Source organism: Felis catus, chromosome B4 (assembly GCF_018350175.1).
Source record: "Felis catus isolate Fca126 chromosome B4, F.catus_Fca126_mat1.0, whole genome shotgun sequence".
Taxonomy (NCBI): Eukaryota; Metazoa; Chordata; class Mammalia; order Carnivora; family Felidae; genus Felis; species Felis catus.
The window spans coordinates 82,908,587-82,931,750 of record NC_058374.1 but is presented as its reverse complement, the minus strand read 5'-3'; the positions used below and the strand labels follow the sequence as shown (position 1 = coordinate 82,931,750).

At 45.1% G+C, this 23,164-nt stretch overlaps 2 protein-coding genes across 5 annotated transcripts; one reads left to right on the top strand and one right to left on the bottom strand.

Annotated features, from left to right (window-relative positions):
- The first annotated feature begins 3,805 nt into the window (after window positions 1–3,805).
- On the top strand, window positions 3,806–18,201 carry GLS2 (glutaminase 2). 4 transcript variants are annotated; one of them, XM_019835094.2, is made up of 19 exons: window positions 3,992–4,133; window positions 4,280–4,376; window positions 9,339–9,438; window positions 9,847–9,968; window positions 10,585–10,714; window positions 11,220–11,299; window positions 11,386–11,549; window positions 11,774–11,832; window positions 13,132–13,164; window positions 13,448–13,506; window positions 14,229–14,295; window positions 14,448–14,498; window positions 14,720–14,896; window positions 15,572–15,703; window positions 15,817–15,909; window positions 16,079–16,140; window positions 16,843–16,919; window positions 17,331–17,394; window positions 17,528–18,201. In XM_019835094.2, the coding sequence occupies exons 3-19, from the start codon at window positions 9,358–9,360 to the stop codon at window positions 17,682–17,684; spliced, it is 1,608 nt and encodes a 535-aa protein (XP_019690653.1). In that variant the 5' UTR covers window positions 3,992–4,133; window positions 4,280–4,376; window positions 9,339–9,357; the 3' UTR covers window positions 17,685–18,201. The 4 variants fall into 4 exon arrangements, with proteins under 4 accessions (XP_003988945.1, XP_019690652.1, XP_019690653.1 ...); XM_003988896.6 differs by lacking the exon at window positions 4,280–4,376 and having other exon boundaries at window positions 3,806–4,133; XM_011284104.4 differs by lacking the exon at window positions 3,992–4,133 and having other exon boundaries at window positions 4,249–4,376.
- Window positions 18,170–21,055, bottom strand: SPRYD4 (SPRY domain containing 4). Its single transcript, XM_003988895.6, has 3 exons — window positions 20,837–21,055; window positions 20,085–20,405; window positions 18,170–19,769 (listed from the first exon to the last, which is right to left on the bottom strand). Exons 2-3 carry the CDS (start codon window positions 20,167–20,169, stop codon window positions 19,231–19,233), a joined length of 624 nt encoding a protein of 207 aa, XP_003988944.1. The 5' UTR covers window positions 20,170–20,405; window positions 20,837–21,055; the 3' UTR covers window positions 18,170–19,230.
- Between the last annotated feature and the right edge of the window lie 2,109 nt (window positions 21,056–23,164).

The window sequence follows — 23,164 nt, the reverse complement described above, 5'->3', positions numbered from 1 at the left end:
GGTTACTGGAGGGGTTGTGGGAGGGGGGATGGGGCATTATGGGATCTACTCCTGAAATCATTGTTGCACTATATGCTAACATGGATGTAAATTAAAAAATTAAATTAAATTAAAAAAGAAGAAGAAGGTTGACAAGGAATTGCCTTTGGGATGTAAATATTCTTAACATAGTGTTTAACTCTTCATAATGCAGGGGTGCCTGGCTGGCTCAGTCAATAGAGAAGGAGATCCTTCAAGCCCCATGCTGGGCATGGAGCCTACTCAGATACGTACATACGTACATACTGTTTATGATGAGACGCCACCTATATACTCAGCTTCACTGATCCACACATTCTCACACCCAACCAAACTTTCACTCCAACCAACTGACCTAGAGTCCCTCAAATGTTCCTCTCATGCTATGTTATGGAAGAGCTCTGTCTAGAATACCTTTTTCCTCATCTCCATCCAGGGAAACACTTCTCATCCTTTAAGAGTTGGCTCCCATCACCCAACATTTCTTGAGGTTCCTTCCCCTGTATCTCAGCTACCTTTTACCTGACCCTGGTTAGGTGCCTCACCCCTTTTTTTTAATGTTTATTTATTTTTGAGAGAGAGTGAGGGAGCGAGGGAGAGAGAGGGGGGCGGGCAGAGGATCCCAAGCAAGCTCCACACTTACAGCAGAAAATTCGATGCGGGGCTTGAACTCACAAACCATGAGATCATGACCTCAGCCAAAGTTGGACACTTAACCAACTGAGCCACCCAGGGGCCCCAGGGGCCTCTTGTTTATACTTCCTTCTACATCTCTCGTCTCGGCATTTTTCTTAATTTTAAACACTGCATTCTCATTTCTTCCAATAGTCAGAAACTGGTGTTGTTTTTGCTTAATTTCTGGATTCCCTAGATCCAGGCCTGGCACACCACAGGCCAATGAATAAATACTCACTGAATGAATGGAAGATGACTATGTCAGAGCTCCTAGTACTTATATAATTATACAAGATTATCTTTTGCAAATGGAGAAACTAAGGCAGGAAGGCATGTGCACCAATAGTAACATTAGCAGAACAAAAATTAATGAAAAAAACCTTAAGGTGAAATAATCTGTCACTTGCACTAATCAACATTCTAGCTACAATCTAAAGAGAACAAATGAGAATCTCTAAATCATAATAAACATTCCTTAAACATCAAGTTTCCAATTTTGTCCCAGAGGATTTGGCTTTTCTGATTTAGGTTTCAAAATCATTAAGACCAATCCTCCCTCATATACCACAAAACTCTGGCACATCCAGGGCTGACCTAAAAACCTACTATTAGACATGACAGAGATTTCTTTAACTTATTAAAAACTCATTTCTAGCTGGCCATGTCACAGTTGTCTAATACTTTTGCACAGATTTAACTAGATGGGTCCTTTTCAAATTTGAAACAAAAAAAAGGATCGGACACTGCCAAGCTTTAATTACCTGGGACGACAAGCTTGTTCTTCTTGAATATTTTATACTTTACACAAAACTGTGAGCCTCCCAAGTCACTCGTTCATGCTCCTTCCTCATACAAAGGCAGCAATATTGTAGTGGAAGAAGAGTCACTACAAAAGTCAAAGGGCAGCTAGGGGCTAGTTCTCCAAGCAAAGAACCTCCCCTTCTACAGGCAGATTTTATTCACTGACCAACCAGTTCCTACTATCAGAGACAACTGGAAAGAAAGAGAGTGGGGAACTCATCACTCACTGATTATAATTAAGGCTAATTCATAAAAGCAGGGGTAGGAAATAAAAGGAAGCAAATGACTTCTAGGTAATGTTTAGAAATCCCTAACATATGGTACCTGTCTCTCCACGGCTTAAAAAGCTTCAAAGAAATAACATTCCTGAGTCAAACAAGGATAAGATTAGCCTGTTACATTTGGAAAAACTAACGTTAGCTCTAGTTTATACTACTAGAACTTTCTTAAAGTCATGGGGAAGCCATGCAAGAGGCAGCCCAGGGGAAGCCTGGGTTCCTCAATTAGAGAGACAGTCTGAATAGGTGAGATAGGGCAGATAGGGAATGACTGCAGGAGGGAAAAACAAAAAAGTCACTCTATCTGGTTTCAAACCAAATAAATCCTCCAGCCCTAATCAACGCAAAGGAGAACTGCCTTTCCACAAAACACACCAGAATATGGTTTTGATATTTTTTCTCCCACAGTTACCCCTGATGTTCACGCTAATCCAAAACTGTAAAGTGACGGTAGAGTGTGCAACTTTTGATCTCGGGGTTGTAAGATCGAACCCCCACATTGGGAGTAGAGATTACTTAAAAAACAAAAAAATTAAAAATCTTAAAAAAAAAAAAAAGGTGCTGGTTTGTGATACAGCCAACCTTAGACAACTCCCAGTACTGTATCATAATGCTTCCACATAAAATGCTTCCTTTAGGGATGGTGTCATTTCCTGGGATAATCTGAGTCAACAGTTAATTTTGGGAAGAGCTGCATTGATGGAGAAAGCCTTGTAGTCAGAGATTTGAGTCCGATTCTGAGCTCTGGTATTAGATAACAACTGGGTTACCTTATTCAAAGAAGCCCTATTTCCGAGTCTTAGTTTCCTCATCTTCAAAATGGGACTAATAATAACTACTTTGTAGGTCTCTGGTAAGAGGGAGAGATGGACTATATAAAATAGCTGGCACACCACAAGCATTAGATGATACCTAATATTTACATGAGTTTCTACTCAATATAGATACTATGTTAGGCACTGTGAAGATACAGACGAGTGTTTTCCTAATTGCAAATTATAAAATTCCTGAATGTGTTTAGCTTTCAAAATTCGTCTCCTAGGGGCGCCTGGTCGGCTCAGTCTGTGGAGCGTGTGAATCTTGATCTTGGGGCTTTAAGTTCGAGCTCCATGTTGAATGCAGGGATTACTCAAAAATAAAATCTTTAGAAAAAAAAAAACCCACTACTTTTCTATATCACTTCTTTTACGTGAGGAATACAGGGTGTGGTAGTTCAAATAACTAAAATTTTGGGAGCACTTAACGGCTTATAAAATGTATAAAGGCTCTATCGAGAACAGGCACGCCCTATACAGCCACCAAATAATTGGTAGAGATAGCACGTGAACGTAGGCAATCTAATAACCACCAGGGTGACCTTTTCACCACCTCAGGAACTCCCTAAAGTGCGCAGGGGCTGTTTCTTGCCAGGGTATTTTCCGGCCATCTGACTCCTCACTCACCCATACCGCGTGCCGGAGACCACGCGTTCGTTGGACCTCCGTGCCGGTCTACGCGGCGGGTTACCGTGGCCGGTTCCGGCCTTGGAATGTTGAAGGTCACTAGGTGGCCTCTTGAAAAGGGCTCACTCTTATCTGAGTGCAGAGAGGTACCGCTCTCCTCTCTCTCCGAGAATTCCATGGTTCTGAAGCCGCCGCGTCCTCCGGGAGCTTCGCAATCGCCAAGCCTCGGCTTTCCCGCCCTCAACGTCTGTACGCAAGGCTGCCGCAGGGTGTCAAGGCACTAAAGAATCCGCAAGGCTTTTGCGGACGACCCACTGCCTTGCTCTCAATTGGGTAACTTCATCTTTTCTCCGCCCCCAAGGTCTTTGCTTCCCCAATGATTGGACCTGGGCATTGTCCATCCCAACTTCGGGCACGGCTCTCTGGTTCCACCCGCTAATTATCCTCCGCAGCTTTCTCTCCTTAGATACCTTGCACTCCTCGCCCATCCCCTCTCTAGGTGGGGATTGAGTGCACCTGGCAGGGGCCGGAGACATTTAGAGACCCGGAGACATTTAGGGCCCCTCCTCCTGCTCCAACCCCACCCACTGGGCCCCTCCTCCCCTCCACAGCCGGGGCGCCGCACTCCAACATAGAGCTCCTTCCACCTCGCGGCGTTCGCGATTCCTCCGCCCCTCCCTCCAGCCACGGCTCAGACTCCTAGGTCGCTCGGGCAGAGCTGGCGGCGCGCTGGGGGGATGCGCTCTATGAGGGCTCTGCAGAATGCGCTGAGCGGGGCCGGCAGTCACTGCTGGCTGGGAGGCTGGGGTCACCTGAGCCGGAGCCCTCTTCTTGGCGGGGGCGTCCGGCACCACCTCAGTGAGGCCGCGGCGCTGGGCAGAGAGACGCCGCACAGCCACCAGCCGCAGCACCGGGATCAGTAAGGCTTGCGGGACAGGGGCAGGGGAACAGGCTCGCTCCCACTCCCACTGTCGTTGTCGCCAGCTCGGAGTACCCTTACCCCGAGAGCGCACCTCATCTCCCCTTCTCTTCTCGCTCACTAGCCTGCGATGCCTTTTCTTTTAGATCTGGGGTTTTGGGTCCGCCGCGCTCGGGCGGTAACATGCCGTCCGCCCGGGAGGGCGTTTGGGCAGGTCGGTCCTCGGGATGGTGCCTGTCCAAGGTGCGTACTTAACTGGGAACGCAGACAAGCGCGGCGTGTTGGTTGGTGCACGTGTCTGAGTGCAGGGCCGTGTGCGCAACGCGCATCCTCACCTTCCCTCTCCTAGGTCCTCGGATGTATTTTAGGGGATGAGTGGGTATGGAACAGCCTCCTCCTCGAGTCTTGGTGTACTTGTGTCTGTCCATCTGTATGGTGTGTCTGTGTTTTGGCATGTCCTCGGCGTGTAATGTGTGATGCGCGTGTATTAGTGCGCAGGTACGTGGTGTGTCGTTTGCATATGTGTTGGATGTGTGCGTTATCGGGGCTCCTAATCTGTAGAATGAGAGTGGTTTTCCAGTTGGTTGTTAAATGAGGAAAATCGTTATAATTGGGTAAAAAATTACAAGGCTCAGATTTCCCAAACCAGAACCAGTCAGCCGTTATTTGTGCTGCTCAGGCTCCCTGATTTGAAGGGTTCTCATCCCTTGGGCTATTTATTATTCTGCCCCAGAGGCTGCACCTCTCTCCTCCACCCAGGAAAACTTGGTGGCTGAGCCTCTTTTCTCCGAGACACAGACGGAGCTGAGCAGGGAATTTTGTCCTTTCCAGCAGGCAACATAGACACTGTCCAAGTAGTCCCTGCACTATCATAGCAGGACCAGAAAATGGACCATCTCTCCTGTCATTGACATGTACTGATGACATTCAGAAAGACATGCATATCATAATTAAAGTAGCCAGATAGACACAGCACTGCCTCACCACCACTGGAGCCCCTGTCCTGACAGGTAACAGACCAGTAAGGTATAATTTATTTATCATTATTTATTAGGCTGTCCTTTTCCATCAGCTGCTTCTCAAGGAAACATGGAACATTTAAATTTTAAAGAATAAGCCCTCTCTCTGTCTCATTCTACTCTCCATTCCAACTTTCCCCAAATAATCACCATGGGAGAAATGGTGGGATAGAGCAAAGCCTTAATCTCCCTCACCTTTAAACCTCCTGGGAAGCAAGTAGTATCCCTGGTTCCTTCTACACATACTTCCTTACCCACTGGTGTCTGGTGATGGAAGTGTTTTGGGGAACCTTGATCCTCCTGCCTATGGCTGCCTTTGCTCCCAGGCAATTCTTAGTAGGAGCCTTGATCTGGTTCTCCCTTAAGCAAAAGGAATTGAGAGCACTGGAGGGGGATTGGCTCTGGAGTGTGACACCATGATGGGGAGGGTTTCTTGTGTTTGGGGGGTGGGGGAGAAGGAAGGCAGAAAAGAGAAAATGCCCTGGTATTCAGGTTCTTGTTTGTTTTTTTAATATTTAGCTTTGTTATTCCTGATTATAAAAGAAAAATAAGATAGAGTATCAAGAAGAAAATAAAGATCCCAAATTAGAGGTAACCATTAATATTGTGGTGTATATCCAGACATACCCTATATACGTATATATAAAATTTTAACAAAAATAGGATTACAGTCTTCATATTCCTTGGTAACCTTTTTCATTTATAAACAGCTTTTAATACCATTGAATGTGTGTGTGTGATATTATTGTCATTTTAGTGGCTGCTATTTAGCCATTTTAAGATTCCATTGTGTGAGGTATCATAATTTATTTAACTAGTCTTCAATCTGGTTACTACATATTCTTGTGGACCGGTTCAATTATTTCTTAGAGTAAATTCCTAGGAAATTTTGCTCCCCAGGGACACCTGTCATCCTGTCATCGATATCTTGTATAACCTTCTAAAGATATTGTATGCATATATCAGCAAATACATGTTGATATTTTTTTCCTTTCTTTTTTATGAAAATGGTATCATGGTATACACATTGTTCTGCACCTTGCTTTTTTGCCCCTCAACATTATATCATAGATCAATCCTTATCTGGGCCAAAGGGTTTGCAATTTTCTTAAGGCTTGTTATACTTCAGTGGTATGGCATTATTTCCTGTCTTCCCTCAGCTTCCAGGCACAGAGACTTGCCCTCTAAATGTTCCTACATAATTTCCTTCTTGCGTTATTCCTCATATAGCTTTTTCCTCCTCCCTTCTTCTATCACCAGATGGACTCTGTCCTCCTTATAGGCACTAGCCTCATTGTGACAGTTGGATTTCCTCAGAAACAAGAAAACACCCCTCTCCTGGTATTCTTTCTGACCCCTGACCCTAAACACACACATGCCTGGTCTATGCCAAGCTTCTTGAGAGACTTTTAATTTTTTAATGCCTTGTTTCAATAGATAATATGTCCATATTCAATAAATAATATATACATATTCATATGGCTCAAAATATGCAAAAAGATATATAGTGGGAAGTATCCCTCCCACTCCTTTTGCCCAGCACTTGCTTCATCACCCTAGAGGAAGGTAAATCAGGCTTACAGGTTTCTTTTTATTTTTTAACAGGTTTCATATATATCCTTCCAGAAATATTTTGTGCTTGTAAAGGCAAACATATTTTTTCCTTTTAAACATAAATAGTACCATACTATGAACAGTTTTACAGATGGCTTATTTTAGTTAATATGACATGTTAGGGATCATTCCATATCAGTACTTAAAGAATTCTCTCATCTCTTCTTTTTTATACTGCATAATATTCCATTACATGAATGTACCATAATTTAAGCAGTTCCCTGTTGATGCACATTTACATTGTTTCTAGTACTACTATTACTAACAATGCAATAAATGGGAATATGTTATTTTGTAGGTATGTAAGTACACTTACGAGATAAATACCTGGAAGTCAAATTGTTGGATCAAAGATATTAAAGGGTCTTAATCTCAAATAGCTGTCATATTTGGAATGATCTGATAAAATAATTTCTCTAAATCTGTTAACATATTAATAGAACTCTTGAAGACCAAGAAGTTTTTAATACCTGGAATGTTAAGCATTATAAGCCAGCAAGAGAGATATTTTGGGCAATAGGGACCTTCCTAGAAACGTAACTTGGTAATTCTTTATTGAAGACCCACTGTGTGCTAGGGACTTCGCTCAATGTTAGGAAGACCTAGGTATCCAAAACACAAAGACCTGGAGAGAGGGGATGGTAGGATGTGCAAAATGGGTAAGGGGGGGTAGGAGATTTTTTTTTTAAGGTGTTTTCTAATTTCAAATCAGAAAAATTGGAATTAGAAATTTTTACATCTTGGGGCACCTGGTTGGCTCAGTCAGTGGAGCATGCACCTCTTGATCTTGAGGTTGTGAGTTCGAGCCCCACATTGGGTGTAGAGATTACTTAAAATATTTTTTAAAAATTTTACGTCATTTTATTTTTTTAATTTTATTTATTTATTTATTTATTTATTTATTTATTTATTTATTTATTTTTTGAGAAAGAGAGTGCATGAGGGTGGGGCAAAGGCAGAGAGAAGGGGAGAGAGGATCTGAAGCAGGCTCCTCACTGACAGCAGAGAGACCCACGTGGGGCTCAAACTCATGAACTGTGAGATCATGACCTGAGCCGAAGTTGGACACAACCAGTGAGCCACCCAGGTACCCCTACATCTTTTTATTTTGAATTTAATCTGTAATCCAAAATATTATCGTACCTGTTTATGATTTTGCAATGTACTTCTTTTTTTTTTTTTTTAATAGGCTCCATGCTGGGCGTAGAGCCCAACATGGGGCTTGAACTCGTAATCCTGAGATAAAGACCTGAGCTAAGATCAACAGTCGGATGCTTAACCAACTGAGTCACCCAGGCACTCTTGTACTTCTAATTTAATAAAAATAAAGAATGTTGATGCTAAACACACACACACACACACACACACACACACACACACACACACAACAGTGGAGCAATGGAGTCTTCTGTCAGTAAGATGGTGTGTTGTGTCATACCAGCAGCATAAACAATATTGGGAGGTTTGAGGAAGCCTTTATAGAATTAGTAACATTTGATCTGGACCTTGAAGGATGAGCAGGACTTTTCCAAGTGAAGGGAGAAAAAGGTAATTTCATGCAGAAGCTGCAGCATAAGCAAAGGCCAGGAAGCCTAACCATGTCTGGTCCACAAGGACCTACCTGTTATCTGGCGTAACTGAAGTGTTGGGACATGGTGGAGAATAGAAAAAGAATGTTGGTAGGTTTTAAGAGCCTTGAATGCCATACCAAGAAATAATTTATGTGTAGGCACTGGAGAGCTATCAAAGGTTTTTGAGTAGAGAAATGATATTTGACTTTTAGAAAGTTAACTGGCACATTGTGGAAGATGGGTTGGAAGTCAAGGGAGGGTGGTAGCAGTTAGGGAACAGACAATATGGAGCTGATGATGAAGCATGGTTTACTGAGCATTTACTTTATAAAAGACCATTTTCCACTAAATGTTTTGTTAATTAAGCCTACTTCATCCATGTAAAGCACATATTACTACCCTTATTTTACAGATGAGGAAGCATGTTCAGCATTATTAAATAACCTGATTTCCTATCTATATTAAGGTCACACAGCTATTAAGGGGCAAACTCTTGTTCTTTATACTGTGCCATGCTGGCACAAAGGAAGAAAACAGGGTGGATTTGAGAGACATAGTGTGGGTTACCAACTGAACATGGATATAAGGTATGGGAATTATCCAAATGATTCCACATTTCTGGGTTGGCACCTGGGTGAGTGATACGGCTATTAACCCAAATGGGAAGCACAGAAGAGGAGCAGAGGGAGGGAGGGGAAATGACATTTGGACACTTGGACATTTTGAGTTTGGCAGTGCCCTATGGGACATCTAGAAATGGAAATGTCTAGAAAGCAGCTAGAAATAAAGGTCTGAAGGTTAGGAACAAAAGAAAGCTAGACAGTAAGATTTGACTTCTCAGGACAGATGTGAAAGTTGGAATTATAGGGCTAGATCAGCTGGTTCAGGGAGGAGGCATAGAGTGAGGACACCTATCTACTTATAAGGCCATGTTCTAGGAGGAGAAGCAGGGAGCAGTTCTCACGTTCCTATCCTCCTCCCCTATCTCTGCCCCCAAACAGTGATTCATCAGAGAGTGGCATGCTGTCGCGCCTGGGTGATCTGCTCTTCTACACTATTGCTGAGGGACAGGAACGAATCCCTATCCACAAGTTCACTACTGTAAGTTCCTCTCTACCTGCTCAGAACACTGAATCTTCAGGATCTCTGGGAAGTGGGGGGATGGCTAACGGGCCATGGTAGCAATATGGTAGTAGATGTCTAGATTCATAAGGCAGTCCAGTCTCTGGACCAGGGTAGGAAGATGAAACCCTCTGATTCAGCCATTCTTCTTGGTTTGAGACTTTGACCCCAAGGGTTCAGGAACCAGCTTCCTTGATAAAAAAGGGCAGGAAACCTTTATCAGTCTCCATAGCTGCACAATTCTCTCCTTTCTTAGTCTGCAAACCCATTTGTTCCACCTATTACAGTAGTTGGGATTGAGCTAGTTGTTATCCATTGGGAAAGAATATTAGGATTGCATTGCTGTCCTTGTAGTTGACCTTACCAGGCTTCTTCTTTTCCCTAAAGGCACTGAAGGCCACTGGACTGCAGACATCAGATCCCCGGCTTCGGGACTGCATGAGCCAGATGCGCCGCATGGTTCGAGAGTCCAGCAGTGGTGGCCTCTTGGACCGAGATCTCTTCCAAAAGTGAGGGCCCCAGAAACAAGGGCACCCACTCTCAAAACTGATGTGGACATAGACTATAATAGCAGGGAGGGCTCTTGGGGATTGGATAGTTTGACCCTTCGTTTTATTACTTATTACACAAGTAACATATGAACATGCATATACTCATTATATATAATAAGTTCAAACAATATAGAAATACATGTTCTCCTTTCCCTCTCTCCCCAATCCCAGTCCCCTTTCCCAGAAGTAAACATTGTTAACAGATTAGTGGGTATCTTCTAGATAACGTCCTATGCATTTACATACATACAGGAATATATATAAATATACTTATATGACTTAGGATTCTTAAAATATAAAGGTGGCCCACTATGCATATTATATGGGTATTTTTTTCTTATATCCCAAGACACTGTCTTGGGGTATCTTTCCACATCATTACAACAACCCCTCATTTTAGAGGCAAAAGAAACTTAAGACCCAGAAAGATAAAGTGACATGCCAAAGGTTATAGAGCTGTTGGTCCCAAACTTCATGACCACTCACGCCTTCTTTATTCCCAACTTCCATGGCTCCAGAGTGAGTCACAGCTGCATCTCTCCAGCCCCCTAACCCAATCGTGTCTGGGATCCAGGTGTGTGAGCAGCAACATTGTGCTCCTGACCCAGGCATTCCGAAAGAAGTTTGTCATTCCTGATTTTGAGGAGTTCACGAGCCATGTGGATCGCATCTTTGAGGATGCCAAAGAGCTCACTGGAGGCAAAGTGAGGGCCAGGGGACTAAGGGAGGGGCAAGGGCTCTGGGCCAGATATACCTTGCTTCTTGGAAATTTCTTGGGGCTGGGAATCCATGGATGAGAGATAAGCAGAACCTCTAAAAATGGGGACAAATGCTTTATGTATTTCTATACATGTGATTTCTAGAGCAGGTGAAGGAATCTGAAGTTTCTTAGGGGACAAGTGGCATAAAGGATTCAATCGAACTTTGAAAGAGACCTATAGGGTAATTGAGCCTGAGAACCAAAACCCAGAATTTTTCTCTTTTTACTTTCCGTAGGCTTTACAGCCATCTCTATAGGAATAGAGCTACAGAAAGCTAAGGCCTTCTTGGACTTAAGGCTTGGGTGTCCCTGAGAACAATAGGCAGGAGGGAACCCTATTGCCCTTCAGAAGACAGAATTTTCACCTTTATCCTGACTCTGATTATCTCTGTTCCCCCTCTACATCCATATCTCCATTCTGTCTGTTTTGTCTCCCCACTCATGCCCAGGTGGCGGCCTACATCCCTCAGCTGGCCAAATCCAATCCAGACCTGTGGGGTGTCTCCCTGTGCACTGTGGATGGTCAGCGGTAAGATGCTGGGTGAGAGGAAGGGGAGGCAGAGCACGGGTGCAGAACATAGGCTGATCCCTTTCATGGCACCTATCTGCCCCCAGGCACTCCGTGGGCCACACAAAGATCCCCTTCTGCCTGCAGTCTTGTGTGAAGCCCCTCACCTATGCCATCTCCATAAGCACCCTAGGCACTGACTACGTGCACAAGTTTGTGGGCAAGGAGCCCAGTGGCCTACGTTACAACAAGCTCTCTCTCAATGAGGAAGGTGAGCACTACCAGGGCTCAGGGCAGACTCATAGATGTCCCTCTTCTTATTCCCACCTATCCCTCCAGCCTTGTTTGTTTATTTCTCTGACTTTGCTGATTAGCTCTGTCATTTCATCCTCCCCAGCAAAGAAATTTTTCTTGTCTAGCCTGCAGAGTAGGCCAGCTGTAAAGGAGGCTTTGCTCAGCAGCTAATAAAACTCTGGGTGGTTTGTATTTCTCCAGGAATCCCCCATAACCCCATGGTCAATGCTGGTGCCATTGTTGTGAGCTCCCTGATCAAGGTCAGTGCCATCCTAGCCATCTGGAAGGTACTGTTCTCTAAACCCCCTTGTTCCTATATCCCACATATCTGCCCAGTTCTCCAGGAGACTGCTGGGCCTTGGTTCCTATGAGGGTCCCCAGGAAGTAGTGAGGGCACAGCAAGGACCCACATATGTCGAAGATGTTAGTAAAAGGAGCTGTACCTCTGCCCCCAACCCTGAGTCTGGAGCCCAGAGCTTCCTGGCCCTTAGAGAAGTGAGCAGGTCTTCAGGTCTTGACCCCTGCCTAGGACCAAGGGCCAAATGCCAGACACAGGGGGAGGACAGCACCGTTGGGTACTGATTGGCCACTTCTGGGTGAGGGACACAGAAAGAAGGGTGAATGGCCAGGCCAGGGCAGCTATTCACGTCACCTGAAACTGTGAGTTGGCCTTGAGCAAGGGTATCAGGCTGGTCTGTCAGCTGTAGGTCTCCCAGGGCTTGAGCAAGAACCTGAGAACAGTGTGGGCCGCAACACTCCAGAGCCAATCACAGCCCCTCCTGGGGAAGGTGGTGTTAGGAACCCTCCCCCCTGGGACTCAGGTGTCAGAGTCCCTATGGTGTTGACACTATAGTTGACATGTACAGGAAGCAATGGAGTGTGGTGGGGGTGGAATGGGAGACCAGACCAGGCTCAGGCTCTCCCCTTGCCCTGGGATAGCTCTGTCTACAGCCCTGTAACTGGCACCTGCCTCATTCCATTCCCATCTAAGTGGGCCTATTGGACCTGACACTCGGCTAAAATCTTCAGCTTTATTTCAGTTATCAATATAATTGATGTAATTGAGTATTAAATGCAACACACCTCCTGATCCCATTCCTGTCACTCCAGTTAGAGATAGCTATGGGAGTCAGGGATAGGGATAGAGTATGGTTCTAGCTTGGGCCTAAGGGATGAGGATGGGGATCAGGAATAGGAATGGGGTTTGGGGACAGGACTGGAATCAGGAGAAGGAAAGTGAGAGTCAGATGAGGGCTGGGATTGAGAATGGAAATGGAAGTGAGGCTCAGGGATGAGTAAAACTCACAGATGGGGTGAGGTTATTTGTACTCATTGTTTGATACTAAAATCTAAATGGTTTGGTTTTTAAGATCATTGGATATGATATGCAGGTATACAAAAAGACTCAGTTGTAAAAAAAAAAAAAAAAAAAAAAAAAAAAAAAAGTCACTAGCAAAACCAGTCTAAGACCTTAACTCCACTAGGTCCTCCTGGCACTCCTGTCATCCTCCTAGGTTTGGAATGCTGATCTCTCTCTCTCTCTCTCTCTTTCTTTGCAGATGGACTGTAACAAAGCAGAGAAGTTTGATTTTGTAAGTTCCCTTGCTACTCAGCTCCTGGCTGCTTTTCTCGATGGCATGTTATCCTTTCCAGGTGTCCCAGTGCGTGGCTCTAACCCCACTTTGATAATGCACCAGCCCATACTAGAAGCTTTATTTCCAGAGGTGTGGAGATCTGTGGCCTCAGAGGGAAAAAGCCTCTTGAGTCCCTGCTATGATAAGGACTGAGGAGTTCAAAAAAGTTAGGCAGGCTAGTATGTGTTTAGTAGAGGTTCTCTCTCATGTGGTGCCTTCCATGCTCCTTTTTCTCTTTTAGGTATTACAGTATCTGAACAAAATGGCTGGGAACGAATACATGGGTTTCAGCAATGCTACGTAAGGCTCTGTTCATAGGATTGGATGAATACATTGTGGGGTGTGTTTGTGTGTGCATGTGTGTGATAGAGAAGGTGGGGTGGTGATAAATCTTAAGAGCAAGAAATCCAGGGGAATTTTGGCCACATAGCTTCCTCAGAGTCCCTTCATTGACATGTTTACTTTGTAAAAAAACTTGTTCCATTTCTTAAGTTTTTATTTATTTTGAGAGGGTGCGTGTGTGCGCAAGCGTGAACAGGAGAGGGGCAGAGAAGAGAGAGAGAATCCAGGCAGGCTCTGCACTGTCAGCACAGAGCCAGACGTGGGGCTTGAATCCATGAATCATGAGATCATGACCTCAGCCAAAATCAAGAGTCTGACACTTAACCAACTGAGCCACCCAGGCATCCCTCCATTTCTACTTAGTACTTAAGAGAGGCAGTATGAGGGCTTATTCTTAAACCCTTTCTTGACAAGTCCCTCAAGTCCAAAATGCTCATCAGTTTTCCCAAACTAGATGACCCATTTTGGGTTTGGTTTGTTTTTTTATGCTTTACAATAAAGTTTAGCCCAGTGTTTCCTCAGGGTCAGAAGTTTCCTCCAGTATTACTGTGAGAATTTATAGAGGGGCTGATTTAGTTTGACATATGTGATCTAGTTCTGTCTCTCTCAAGGAAGGTATTTTTCCCCTCTCCTTACACCCTCCCTCAAACATCAAGTACTAAATTCAGTGTTTGCTTCAGATTCCAGTCAGAGAAGGAAACAGGGGATCGGAATTATGCCATTGGCTACTATCTAAAGGAAAAGAAGGTAATTGGGAGAGGCCGGCATATCAAGTCCCCGGGAATTCTGCAGCTGGTGGAAGGGCAACTGGGGCTGGGGACTTTGCTTGAGATCCTGGCAATGTGACAGGATCTGCTGATGGCCTGAAAAGAAATGCTCTCCCTTCTTCTTTCTTACAGTGCTTTCCTAAGGGGGTGGACATGATGGCTGCCCTTGATCTCTATTTCCAGGTGAGGAAACACTTCTGTTTAGCTCCGGGCCAAAGGAACAGGACAGACTGCCATCCTTGCTCTCACCCACAAGAGGGATGCTCCTTTTCAGTGGTTCTGGTGTCCTTCAGAAACACCAGGGGAACTTTTTGAAAGATCAGGATGCCAAGAACATTGCTCTAGACCCAAGAGCACAGTGTTCACATCCACACTGCACCCTCACCTCTGCCTTGTCTCCATAGCTGTGCTCCGTGGAGGTGACCTGTGAGTCAGGCAGTGTCATGGCAGCCACCCTGGCCAATGGCGGGATCTGCCCCATCACAGGAGAGAGCGTGCTGAGCGCTGAAGCAGTGCGCAACACCCTCAGCCTCATGCATTCCTGCGGCATGTACGACTTCTCAGGCCAGTTTGCCTTCCATGTGAGTGCTGCTGGCCCTGCCATCCATTTGCCACCAGTCCAGAGCCGAGACATGAGGACACGGAGTCTCTCAAAGTTGAGGATGGAAGCTTGTTCCTGCCTGTCATTCAGTAGCTTCCAGCCAGGCAGTTAGGCTGAGAATCCTTAGGGGAGTTTGTCAAACACACCAAATCCCTCAAACACATCAATACATGATGCTGCAGCTTCTAAGCCACTCTGCTGCTGCTCTTCACGTGCCTGGCACTTCTCTAGGTCTCAGTTTAGATGCCACTTCCTCAGAGAGGCTTTTCTGACCATCCTGTCTCCAGTAGGCCCCCCTCCCATTTCATTCTCTATCCCTGCACCCTACTTCATTTCTCCTGTGTTTTCCCACAAGCTGTGGTTATTTTTCTCTGTTGATGATGTATCTCCTACCACCAGAATGAAGTCAAATGATACTGTCCTAGTTCTAGGGCAGCATCAGGCACAGCATAGACACTCAACAAATATTTCCTTACTGAAGCCATTAATTTAAGGGAGAGAGGGCAGGAGATTAGTAAGAAAAGAAGCTAATGAACAAGCCAAAAGGTTGAGATGGATATGGCTTTGCCTATGCAGTCATTTGGGATAGACTAACTTATTAATCTGGACTTGGGGGCACCTCTAGCTTATCCTCAGTTTCAACTTTGTCCCCAAGGTGGGCCTGCCAGCCAAGTCAGCTGTGTCAGGAGCCATCCTCCTAGTAGTACCTAATGTCATGGGAATGATGTGTCTGTCACCTCCACTGGACAAGCTAGGGAACAGCCACAGGGGCATCAGCTTCTGCCAGGTGAGTTACTTTGCATGTAGGACTTAATGTTTTTGAATGAGTAAATGAAACAATTTTGAGCTTCTACGAAGTGCAGGGAGTAAGTAAACAATCTCTTTGGCTTATGATTCTAGAAGTTGGTGTCTCTCTTCAATTTCCACAACTATGACAACCTGAGGCATTGTGCTCGGAAGTTAGACCCACGGCGTGAAGGGGGAGAAGTTCGGGTAAGGAAAACCCAAGGTGGCTTATAAGAATATTTCAGAATATAACATTCCATAATGCTTTAGCAATACCCTTGGCTAAGCATCTTTGTAGAAGGGTCACAGGGTAGAGCTGGGCATGGGTGAGCTCAAAGTCACAGTTAATCTAAGGTGGGTATAATTTGTTTTCCAGAACAAGACTGTGGTGAACCTATTATTTGCTGCCTATAGTGGAGATGTCTCAGCTCTTCGAAGGTACTAAATAAACACACTAAAATACTCCTGGTCAGAGATCTCATTAGGAGTCAACACAGCAAAATAGTTAAGTGCTTCAGCTTTAGAGCCAGATAAAATAGCACAGATTGCATTTAAATGAGATTATTTTAGGGGCCCTTGGGTGGCTTAGTTGGTTAAGTATCCGACTTCCATTCAGGTCATGATCTTGCGGTTTGTGAATTCAAGCCCCGCATCAGGCCCTGTGCTGACAGCTTGGAGCCTGGAGCCTGCTTCAGATTGTGTCTCCCTCTCTCTGCCCCTCCCCCGTTTATGCTCTGTCTCTCTCAAAAATAAAAACACTAAAGAAAAAAAATTTTTAAGGAGATTATTTTAAGTACAGTGACTGCCATGTGATAAGAATTTAATTAACAGTAGTCACTGTTAGGATTAACCTGGGTGTTAAGAGCAGAATCCTTGGAAGTAATTAAGGACCTTGCCTCAAGTAGATCACCAACATCAGCAAACATGTAGGTAGTGATGTTTCTGGAAGCATCACACCCGTCTGATTCAGGAGTAACAGTCTCATCTGGGTATAGAACATGATTACTCAGAGTCTACAGATCTTACCATAAGCTCTGTTTTACTTTTTCTGGAATCCATCCAGTCTGACCCCACTTCAGAAAAGACACTAGTGATTCTAGGCTGATCTGGGTAACTCTAGCTATTTTCCACCACCCTCAGGTTTGCCTTGTCAGCCATGGACATGGAACAGAAAGATTATGACTCCCGCACAGCCTTGCATGTTGCTGCAGCTGAAGGTATCTAAAGGTTAAATAAAAGGGGAAGACCCTTTCTTTTTTTATATTTTATTCTTTTTTTTTTTTTTTTAAAGTAAACTACTCCCAACATGGGGCTCAAACTCACAACCTTGAGATCAAGAGTTGCATACTCTACTGACTGAGCCAGCTAGGCACCCCCTAAGAGCCTTTCTTTTCTAACAAGAGTAATCCCTATCGCATGTGCCCTTAAGGTTACAAGGGAAGGAACTGGTTTTGTCCAGATGCCCTGCAGTTTGCAGGCCAACTATTATTGGGTGCTTCAGGGAGCAAAATGGGAAGAGGCCTTTCCCATTTTGGTTCAGACTCCAGCTGCCAAAAGTCTATACTAATGTTAACACCAAAAGGTTCAGGATCTGTGCCATCTCATTTTCCTTCTGCCCATATTCCTAGGACACATCGAAGTTGTTAAATTCCTGATTGAGGCTTGCAAAGTGAATCCTTTTGTTAAGGACAGGTGAGTAGGATTAAGGTAAAAGGACGGCTGAGCAGCAGCTTTTCTCCCACTGCCCTCCAGCCACCACAGTCACTATTTAACCATAGCGTTCTCAATGTCTTCTTTGCCTGATCATGGGCTTTGTTCCTTTCAGGTGGGGCAACATTCCCCTGGATGATGCTGTGCAGTTCAACCACCTGGAGGTGGTGAAACTGCTTCAGGATTACCAGGACTCCTATACACCATCTGAGACTCAGGCCGAAGCAGCGGCCGAGGCCCTGTCCAAGGAGAACTTAGAGAGCATGGTGTGAGCATGGGGTGCACATACAGTACCTGCTCAAGAAATAGCATGACTGGCCACACACTTAACCCATAACCACCAAACATGCTATGGAGAGCCGCACTGCTTCAGTGGGGACCAAGACTTAGGCTACTGCTTTCTGTGAGAGTGAAAATACCCCATTCCCTTGGCAGACAGAGTATAGAGAAGTGCCTTGGTGGACCCATGCAGTAGAGCAATCCATGGAGACTCTGACTTTCTTCGAGGTACAGCCTAATGGTTTAGCCCACTCAAAATCATCCCAGGTCTTCACCCAGGTCCCCTCTCCCTTTCTTTAAAAAACATCAAGAGAGAGACAGAGATGCTCTGGTAAAGGGGCCCTAGCCACCATGTACAGGTATGTATCCACAAAGGAAGTGGGACAGCTATGCACCAGACTTTAATAGTCTGGAGAGGTCTGCCCTCCTTAGCCAGGAAGTACTGCTGCTACTGCTAATTTTTTAGACAGAGAAAGTATTTTGTGCTCAAATAAACTTTAATTACACAAATTATAATTGTTAAGCCCACTCCTTCTCTCTCTCCCACAGGGGCATCCAGCTGTGTCACCATCATAAAGGTAGAATAAGAGGGAACCACAAGGTCAGACAGAGCCCAAACAATACATATTTCACATACATACTCATCCCACCACGTTTTCGTCAACCCTAAATACTACTCTAGGTTAACTGTATCCTAGAGTTGCTAGGATACAGCAACTGCTGGAGGGGGTGGAGGGGAGAGTGGGTGGTAATAGGGCTTGGGTCTGAGCAGGCTCAAAAAGGGATTGTGCAAGACCTCAGGCCTCCCACCTCCCTCTGGAAGTTCCAACTGTGGCACAAGTATCTGGTCTCCTTTGATCATGGTTGTAACTGGCCCAATGATTATAATGGATTGACCAGATGTCAGGGATGTGCAGATTAAGGCAGATGGACTCTGGGTGGTGATAGCTGCAGCAGTGTGGGGCTGAGAGTCTGGCACTGAGGTACTAGGAAAGAAGGGCTCTGTTTCATTCAGAGACAGTAAAGAACTTCCTGGGGAGCCAGAGTCAACTCTGCATGTGCTACAGGGAAAGGGCCAAGTCATTGTACCACTCCTCCAGCCAGAGGTAGAAAGGATTTACTCTGGAGAGATTCTGTAGAGCCCCAAGGTGGGGGGAGGGGGGAATCACATGGGGGCAGAGGGAGGCAGAGGTATCACAGTGATGAATCAATTCAAAGTTGAAAGCTAAGACCCCGGGACTGAATGCAGTCTGAGGTCTGGGCACAGGGAGGCAGAGGGACCGAAGGAAGCCAGTCACATTAAGTACACGCAGGGTAGCCTAGGAAACTGGCAGTAGATTGGGGGAGGGGAGAGGGTGGCTGTGTGCCTAGTTTTCACAGGGTAGGGGAAAGGAAAAAGACTAAGATATTGCACAGAGGGCCTAACACTGAATTGCAGGAGTTGGAGGTTGCTTAGCGGCAAAATTAAAAGGCTTCAGACAGTTTCACCAGGAGGCTACCCAAGTTAGAGCTTGATTGGGCACTCCAATGAAACACATACTAGAGGCCTTTAGGCACTTCAAGCCCTGAGTGGGTCAGCAGCTCTCCATCCCATAGGGCAAAGGCAGGTACCACTGGACCTCGGAAATCTGTCTGTAGCGTGTGGACCACAGCAACCCTGCTCACATCCACCAGGCTCAGCTTTTGGGCCTCATACTCCAGCAACAGCCCCACCTTCTCTGGCTGCCCCATGCCCTCAATAGGGGCTTTTTCGTTGGCCAACATGGTGTGCCACTTGCGCTGGGCATACGTGAACACCCAGGAACGATCGTCAACACCGATGCAGCTATCCCGGGACATATCCACATCTGCCACTCCTATTCGGAATTGGTGGGAGCGCTTCACTGTCACTTCCCAGTAGTGCCTGCCACTGGTGACTGCTGTGTCTGCCAGCACTACGGCCCATTCCCGGAAGCGCTCCACATTCAGGGCCAACTTGGTGGGCTCCAATCCTACTATGCCATACTTGACACCTGTGTCACCTTTGAAGAGCGCCAGGCTGCTGTGGGCGGTTTTTTCTTCCAGTTTGAAACTGATGCCTGTGAGCAGAGCAAAGAGATTAGATGATGACGAGCGCTAAACCCCTAAATCTAGTGATATATACGTATTACGATCTGAAACAGTCATGCGCTCACGAGGAAACAGAAAAAATGTCACGCGGGCAAGAGTGAGGCGCTTCAATATGGGCTTTCAGACTGGAAAAGCCTCGGGATAAAAAAAAAAAAAAAAAAGCCAGCTTGTGTCCCAGGTTTGGACTCTCAAGACCAAAGCAGATCAGGGAGAGACCCAAGGGGACTCTCGGGAATAACGGAAACCATTTTGGAGATAAAAGAGAGTAAAAGAGATAATCCTACCTCTGCGGGCTTCCGCGACGGCTACCCCCAATCGTTTAGCTCCCCAGCGGCACAAGAACAGCGAACGTGCAAAAGGCAGCGCCATCTTGCGCCAGGGATGAATAGGGCACGCCCTCTGGCCTGGGACCTGGCCATCTGCCCGCCTGCTACTTTCCGACGTGGTGCGCGAAAGGCGGCCGCGCAGTGTGATGACGTAAGGGAGCCTGCGTCCAGCAGGGGAGCCGCCATCTTAGTGAAATGTGTTCTTGGTCCGCATGCGCTTGGTACGGTTTATTTCGTTTTTTTTCCGGCAGTGCTGCTCACGTTTTTACCAAGTAGGACCTTTAGAAAGACGGTGTAGCAAGACGTCAGAAAGTATAGATTTTAGAATTAAACAGTAATCGGATTCAAACCTAGCTCCTCTGTGTGACCTTGGGCAAATCACTTAATCTGATCCTTAAGTGTTCTCATTTGTAAAAAATAACCCTTTAGACCTTGACAAAAATTAAACGAGAGCATAACCTAGAATACAACTTGACAAATAACCACTAGGTTAAGTAGCAGGCTGTTTTATAATAATGTGTAAATACTGTAAACGTTGGTTTTTATATGTTCAGAGTTACTGGAGAAGGACTTTAAATCCCTACCCCATATTTCTTTCCTGATTTGTATATCCCATTTGTATATCCCAACAACCTATTAGAGATTTCTACCTGAATGTAGCCCACTCCCATCCCTCCCGTGACCTCAAACTTAACGTGTCTAAAACTTACTTCGTCTTCTTACACACCATTCCTCCTCCGCGTAGGTTCCCTGACCCTGTGAACTGCAACCCATAACCAACCAGTTGCCCAAGCCAGAAACCTGGAAGCCCTTGGATTTGTCTCCCTCACATATATCTGATGGTCGTTCAATCCCCATCACATTTCTCCCCTGGACTACTTAACTGCATTAGCCGCCTAACGACTCCCACTCTCCCTAGGGCTGCCGAGAAGAGAACATTTAAAGGGGCAGCTACTTATCTCACCCATTAGATTCTTAAGAATGGGAATTAAGAATGGTTTCTTAAGAAATCTTAGGAATGGCGATTAAGCCCTTTGTTCTCTGTGACCTAAGGCCTCGGTTTTACCCTAAACACAGGGTAAGTACTGTTGTTTTTGAATTAGTAAATGAACGAGGATAAAGGGAGAAAGTGTTGCGATCACATTCTTGGAGTGCAATGACTGGTTCATTCTCTCCACCAGGGGTCAGCCTGGTCCAGCCTTCACACATCCTGCCTAATGTGTCTGAGAAGAGTGGTTTATGTTCCTCCTAAGCCTAGGAGCGAAGGCATGGAGGAGAGCATTCCTTCTGAAAAGTCCTGCTCTCTCAGTACTTTGTATTTTGGGGGTAATGAGAAGAAAGTTCCTGAGTTCTGTTTCTGTAGCTTTTCTCCTTTGTTTCCATCCTAGGTGTGAGAGCTGAAGCAATCATTGCAGATTTCTCACACTGTCACTTAGATACACCTCTGTTACTTTATTCCCTGCTGAGGAAATAGCTTCTTGCCTGTCATGTGTTGTATTATTTTACTTTCACAGACTGACCATCTATCTGATAAAAACTCACCTTCGTCATTGAGATGATTTACCTACCTCGTTGCTAATGTACAAGTAATTAATTCTTAACGTTTCCATGCATAATAATTAAGAAATGATAGGGTTTCACTTGACATATGAAAGGGAAAAAGACATTCAAGGTGTAGGGAACAGCTTCTGCTAAAGCACTGGGTAATGAAACAGAATGAAGTATTTGAGAAGCCACAAGAAGTACAAAATTGCCAGGGCCTCATGCTGCAGAGATATGGAGAACAGTTGGAAAAGTTGAGGGTAAATTATGAGGAGTCCTGTATTTATAGTAATGTATTTTAATTTGATGTTTATTTATTTATTTTGAGAGAAAGGGAGAGAAAGAATCCCAACTGCAATTCCAACTGCAATGGCAGTGCAGAGCCTGACTCAGGGCTTGATCCCAGGAACTGTAAGATCATGACCTGAGCCAGAATTAAGAGTCAGGCGCTTAACCTCAAATACTTAACTGACTGAGCTACCCAGGCACCCCATAGTAATGTCTTTCAGATGTTCAGGAGCTGTTGAAGGGACCCAGGGAAATGACAAATTACAGGTGTTTTTATAAAGATAAAGCTGACAGCAACATAGAGAATGAATTGGAGAGGGAATGAGACCAGAAACAGGGTCAAACAGGATATAGAGTTCTCAGGTGGGACATGGTGTGGGTTAAGTCATCTAAAAGACAGAATTGGTAGAGTTCTGGTGGTGACTGGTTAGGTGAAAATGGGAGGATAGGGGAAGGAATCAAAGTTGATTCATAGGTTTCTGATTTAATGATTGGATACAGAAGAAAAGCATGTTTGAATGGGGGGAAGATAATCCATTCTGTTTCAGACAGGCTGTATTTGAGGTGTCCATAGGACACCCAGCTGAAAATTTTCTGTAAATATATAGATATAAATTTTGAGGGAGAGGGGTGCCTGGGTAGCACAGTTAGTTAAGCATCCAGCTCTTGATTTCGGCTAGGTCATGATCTCGCAGTTCATGAGTTCAAGCCCTGCATCAGGCTCTGCATGGATGATGCGGAGCCTGCTTGGGATTCTGTTCTCTCCTTCTCTCTGCCCCTCCCAGCTTGTGGGCATTCTCTCTCTCTCTCTCTCTCTCTCTCTCTCTCTCTCTCTCTCTCAAAATAAATAAACTTTGAAAAAAAATTTTTTAATTAAAAAAATAATTTTTGAGGGAGAGCAGACATAGGTGAAGTCATCCAAGGATAGGATGTCAATAGAATAAGTAGGGAATAAACTGTGCAGTCCTAGGGAAAACCAGTACGTGAGATAACACACATACTATTAACTACTTAGAACAGAACCTAACCATAGTGAGCACTGGTCTCCCTGGCTTAGAGTTGTATCTGACTCCCTATGAAAAGAAGGGGAGAAGGAGCCAAGTACAGGATGTTTCAGTCTATTTTCATTCTGTTTCTTGAATTAGCCCATTTCTAATATGTGGGAGCTCTCACCTGATCCAAGTGCTAATTGGAGCCCTTAACTATGG